The sequence below is a fragment of the Merops nubicus genome, unplaced genomic scaffold, assembly GCF_000691845.1.
Source record: "Merops nubicus isolate BGI_N331 unplaced genomic scaffold, ASM69184v1 scaffold19244, whole genome shotgun sequence".
Lineage (NCBI taxonomy): Eukaryota > Metazoa > Chordata > Aves > Coraciiformes > Meropidae > Merops > Merops nubicus.
In genome coordinates, this window is record NW_008605117.1 from 1 (window position 1) to 5,177 (window position 5,177).

General features: G+C 47.1%; 1 protein-coding gene across 1 annotated transcript in view; it reads left to right on the forward strand.

Annotated features, from left to right (window-relative positions):
- Positions 1–5,096: 5,096 nt before the first annotated feature.
- Positions 5,097–5,177, forward strand: part of LOC103771924 (potassium voltage-gated channel subfamily D member 3) — a gene marked incomplete at its 3' end in the record, with an annotated part of 1,167 nt that continues 1,086 nt past the window's right edge. The window contains exon 1 of the mRNA XM_008939244.1: positions 5,097–5,149. Within this exon, the coding sequence (XP_008937492.1) occupies positions 5,097–5,149 (53 nt within the window). The remainder of the gene's footprint in view (positions 5,150–5,177) is intronic.

The window sequence follows — 5,177 nt, forward strand, 5'->3', positions numbered from 1 at the left end:
CCCTCGCTCCCGCCCTCTCTCAGTCCCGTTCGGGGGCCGCACGGACCGTTCCAGCCCCTGAACTCGTCGCGGTAGATTAAAGCGGGCGATTGGGCTGTGGAAGGACGCGAGGCGATGGCGAGGCGGCCGAGCTCCTCTATTTCATGTATGTATTTGTCTTACTTTACGGAAGTCACCAACTATCGCTGCGGTGCATCAGTCATCGCCGGGCGCTGCCCGGCAGAGCCGGGCGAGGCTGCTCTGCTCTGATTTGGGCTCACAGTTATTTACTTAATGGAGATGCGCTGGCAAACAGATAAATGAGCGAGGATGCCAGGTCCCTGAGCGTGTGGAGTCCAACTTCGGACCCTGGATGACAGAGGGATGCTGAGGCGGTGTGGAGACGGGACCGGTAAGAGCTGCCGAGGAGCAGGGCGAGCGAGAACAGCAGGCGAGGGGAAAGGGGACAGGTACTGGGAAGGAAGAAGGAGAGAAAGAAAGATCAGTTTAAGTCTAAATTATTTCTTTTTGTTCCCGAATGTAGCCTGCCCTGGCTGAGGTGTTGGCTGTAGGTTTGTGATACTGGGGGAATAGCTCGTTTCCTTGTCCAGAAGAAGGGACCTCTCCTGCACGGTCCCCACCTGCCTGAAAGTCAGGGACGCAGAAGGGAGCTCCGTGAGGGACCAGTGAAGATCATCCCATACTTTTCCCCCCTTCACTCTCCCCCTTGCCACTGCTGGCACATTAGCATGCAGGGTAGGCTCTGCTGTGTATTTAATGGCTCCATTTGCCGGCGTCTCTGTTAGCCCACACAGCCTTTCTTCGGCCTCACCCCGCAGCCTGGGACCCGCCGGGTCCATCTCCCCCAGGCAGACTCCCCAGGACACAGGGGCCGTTTCCAGCTGGGTTGGGCAGCGAGAGCAAAGCTCCGAGCGGTGCTGGAAGGGGAGGAGGCAAAAGGCAGCAAGCTCAGGCGAGAGGCAGGGAGAGACTCCGTCTCGGCAGCAATGAGGGAGAAGCTGTTTAGTCATCTCTCTATATATACTTTCCCAATGATGATCACATTTACTGATCACTTCTGACTGCACTGAGAGAGGGAGGCAGGAGGCAGGCAGCACAGTTCACCTTTTATCCTGAGGAGTGACTGCTCCCCCTTCCTTCCAGTTCCCCAGATTCAGCCCTACTTTGGGGTGCCGAGAGTGTCTTTCCTTGCCAGGTAAGACATCGCTGCGAGCCGGCAAGATGGGGCTCTCTGGGCTGGCTGGGAGGGAGGGGAGAAGTTTGCATGTGTTTATCCTAAGCCTGTTGCTTTTACTCCTAAATCTCTCCAATGGACTGAGGGAGTGAACATTTTGCAGAAAGTTTGATTGTCTGAGGTGATTGTGAAGGGGAAGGAATATGACGGACAGAGGGCATGGAGGCTTCGGCTGACATATTTTGCTTTAAAGCAAATACATCTCTGCTGTCTGAGCCTGACCCAACAAGGACAGGAGAGGAGAGAATGAATGATATCAAGGCTCTTCACTTCCTTTAGCAGTGTCTCATCAAGAAACTCACAGTATGTTTATCAGTCTTATTTTAAATTGTCCCCATCTGCCTCTGGGAAGGGAAGCACCACGAGATGTTTGGTTTGTTTCTGCTTTCGTGAGACTGCGAAGGGGCATTTAGTAAGTGTGGCGCTGCTGGGGGGGCTAATATGATAAGAATCCATCATTTATTTCTCAGCCCTTCTGGTGAACAGAAAGAACTGTGTTCTCTGAAGTTTTCCTTCAGAGACCTGGCCGTGCCTGACAGGTTTTGTTTTAAACTGGGATGAAACCACGGTGCCCATGAAGCGGCTGCAGCGCCCACGACCTGCGGGGCCGGCGGTGGCCAGGGAGGGGCTCAGATGGGGCCGGGGGTCCTGGCAGGGGACAGGGGCTTGTGCCACAGGCTTTTCTGGCAGATTTGCTTGCATCGTTTCACCGTCCCCATAATTATCTAAGGACAGCAGAGTCTTTTCTCTATAGGTGCTGACCTTTTTCAAGCAGGAGGCAAATTTATTTTATTTTGTATACCAGGTTTTCTAATGTCATCAGGATGGTACCAATCTCTTGTTAATTACTTCAAGTTACATGCAGGAATTATGGTAAATAAAATTAGAAATACGTGTATACGTACAGTATACATTTGTTAGAATTAAAGTGTGGCTATCTGCTGCATGAGCTAAGAGTCTCTGTTGACTGTACAGTATCTTTTGATCATGGCTAATTGCTTTCCAGCCTAAAAAGTCTGGTTACCAAAACCCAGGCATGCAGAAAAAGATTCTTTCCACATTCTATAGATAAACTAGTTACTTCACATTCTTTTTACTCAGCTTAGTTTGTGCAGCTCTGAATTATAAATCCAGCCCTGGCTCTCCCTGAATTTTCCATCTCTTTCTTTGGGGAGGGGTGGGGTTCCAAGGACTCTTGGACAAGAAAAAGCAAAAACTTCTGTGGCAGGTGATTTCATTACTCTTCTCCCTCTCAGTCCTTCAGACAATTTATAGTTGAAAAGAGTCTCTTTTTGTGTACTTTGAGGATAAAATGGGGCAGATTTAATGCAGCTTTGAAAATGAAGGTGTGTGTACTACAGTTTCTTAACCAGCTGCAGCTCTTGGTCCCAGAGAACTGGGAACCAAATTTCCACAGAACAACACCCTTCCCAACCCCTTTTGTTTTAATCTCACCTCTAATCTTTCACAGCTGAGATATTTATAGCTTCCCCACATATACTGCCAGCATGGCAGGACCCATTTTATCTTTAAAAATTGATTTAGAAATGTGTAAGTCACTTATGAGTTACCAGTGCTTTATTAGAACAATTATATGTGAAGTATTTATAGTGCCTCAGCAGCTAATGTAGGTAACCTGGAATTTACCACCAAAGTTATGAAAGTACAGAAGAGATTTCTCACGAGGCTCCCCTGAGGGGTCGGGAGCTGAGGATCAGTGTACTGCAGCTGGTCAGGTCACCCTATGCCACCAATCAGTCCTGCTGGAATGGCTGGAGTAGAATTAATTGACATTAAAAATCAGAGAAGACAGTTTACCAGCAGGGAAAACAGGAAGAGGATGCACGAACTTGGTCTCTTGGTTATTTGCCTGTATATATTTGGTGATTAATGAGTGAAGAGGGTCTCATCTCCTGTTTTGCAGTCCTGTGTTTCACAGAAGTTAAAAGATCCCCCACTGCTGGTTTAAGAAAGGGGCAGCTTTGCTCCTTGAGCCCCTGGAGGTGGCCCTGCAGCTACAGACCAGGGCACGGTTTCAAAGTCGTGCAGAGAAAGTTTGCAGAGCTGTGCTCTCCTCCATGCCAGGCAGACGAAGAGCCTGGTCTCCAGGGCTGCCACTCTGGCACTATTAATGCAGTAAATTCCCCCGTTAGGGGGAGAGAGAAAGTAGCACATTGTAATATTGAACAGTTCTTTATAGGAAGATATTGTGGGATGTTTACTCCAGTGCCATGTATATAAGCAAAGTGTCTCCTTGGGATAAGCATCACTATGGATTATTATCTGTTTCGTAATTACAAACCCTTTTCCAGCAGCAGTAAGATGCTTCCATGGGGGACTTCAATTGTCCTTTAGATAGTAAAATTGCATCGAAAGAGACTCCACATTAAGGTGATGAATGCTAATGTGCCCTGAAGAGGAAGAGCACTTTGGTGAGCAGTTCAGTCATTTTCACCACAGATTGATCCCATCATTTTTTATTCAGTATTTTGATGGCCTGTTGAAATCAATAATGCTGCAGCCTTACTGGCTGGAATGGCAGCTTTCATACAATTAAAAAACTTCAGAGTAAAACTGCCTAGAAGGAGATCATGTGGAAGATACAATTAAGCTTTGAGGGCCTGAGTCAGTAGAATCAATGGAATTTCCATTGATAAATCAACTTTTGATAGGGCCCCTAATGCATCTTATACGATAATGGCACCTTTCCCCAGATAATTTTATGGTGGAGTTAGAAAAACATTAGGGAAGTGAAAGTAAATACAAGTTAAAACAAAAGTTAAATATTGCAAGAACTCTGACCAAAGACCTAAAAGAAATTCATGGCTATCTCAGAACCACAGCAACTGCTCTAACTTCCAGAGAATGTTGGCTTCCAGTGGCTGAGGGTCTAGACAACTTGGGGCATTTTTAATCTATAAATCGAGGGTGCAGTGAATGTGTTTTATTTCCACCAAATAGTCCTTCAGTGCTACTGCCTCTGTTAGTTAGGAAATAATCAAAGTATCCTCCTGCTGGAAGAGCATTGCCCAACTTTGGAGGCTTCCCTCATTCTGATGTTGTTGGTACTCAGCTAGTAGCTGAATCCATCAGCACTCAAGCTTGCTGTTGCTCAGGTATTCTGAGCAATGTTTCCCTGGCAGAATTTTCCTCCGGTCTGGTGGAGGGATGAGATACTTCACAGGAGTGAAACCCATCTCAAAATAAAAGAGGCCAGCAAGAAACTGCTGCTGAGGCCAGGTCTTTAATTAAAGGTGGGAGAAAACTAACAAAAAACAGAGAAGATTTTCTGTTTCCTTCAGCTGAATATGTTCTCAGTGCAAGATTCATTACACTCCAAACTTTTTTAAGACTGGAAACGTGGCTCAGTCCAGCCCTGGCTCTCCACGGCACACATCCCACCCGGTGAACTGCAAGCTGATTTCAGAGGAGTTCTCAGCTCTTGCTTGACAGCTGTAGTTGAACTGAGGAGCGTGTGAGGCTTACACCTGGGGAATCATGGATTAGTCTTGTTTGTAAGGAAGCAAATATAAATTAGTGTGTTTATGCTACTTTTAAAATGCTTTTAATGAGGAAGCATTTGCTATTCAAAATTTCAATCTATAATAATGCCATAACCCCGCTGTGCTGATTATCACGTGCCTTATTTACCATCATTCTTCAAGTGGCAGATGAGGTTGAGCCAGTTGGTTCAGATTCTTGTGTATGTACTGACACCTGACTCTGACACAAGGGGGCCAGACACCCGCTTCACTGCGCTGTGGTTTTGTTTGTTCTGTATTTTAGATGGAACTGATCTGACTTCCAAGAGGTCTCAGGAGCAGCCTAACTGTCTTCTCCAGTAACACGGCCGGGGGTCATCATGGCAGCAGGAGTAGCAGCATGGTTGCCCTTTGCCAGGGCAGCCGCCATAGGATGGGTGCCAATGGGCCACTCTCCCCCG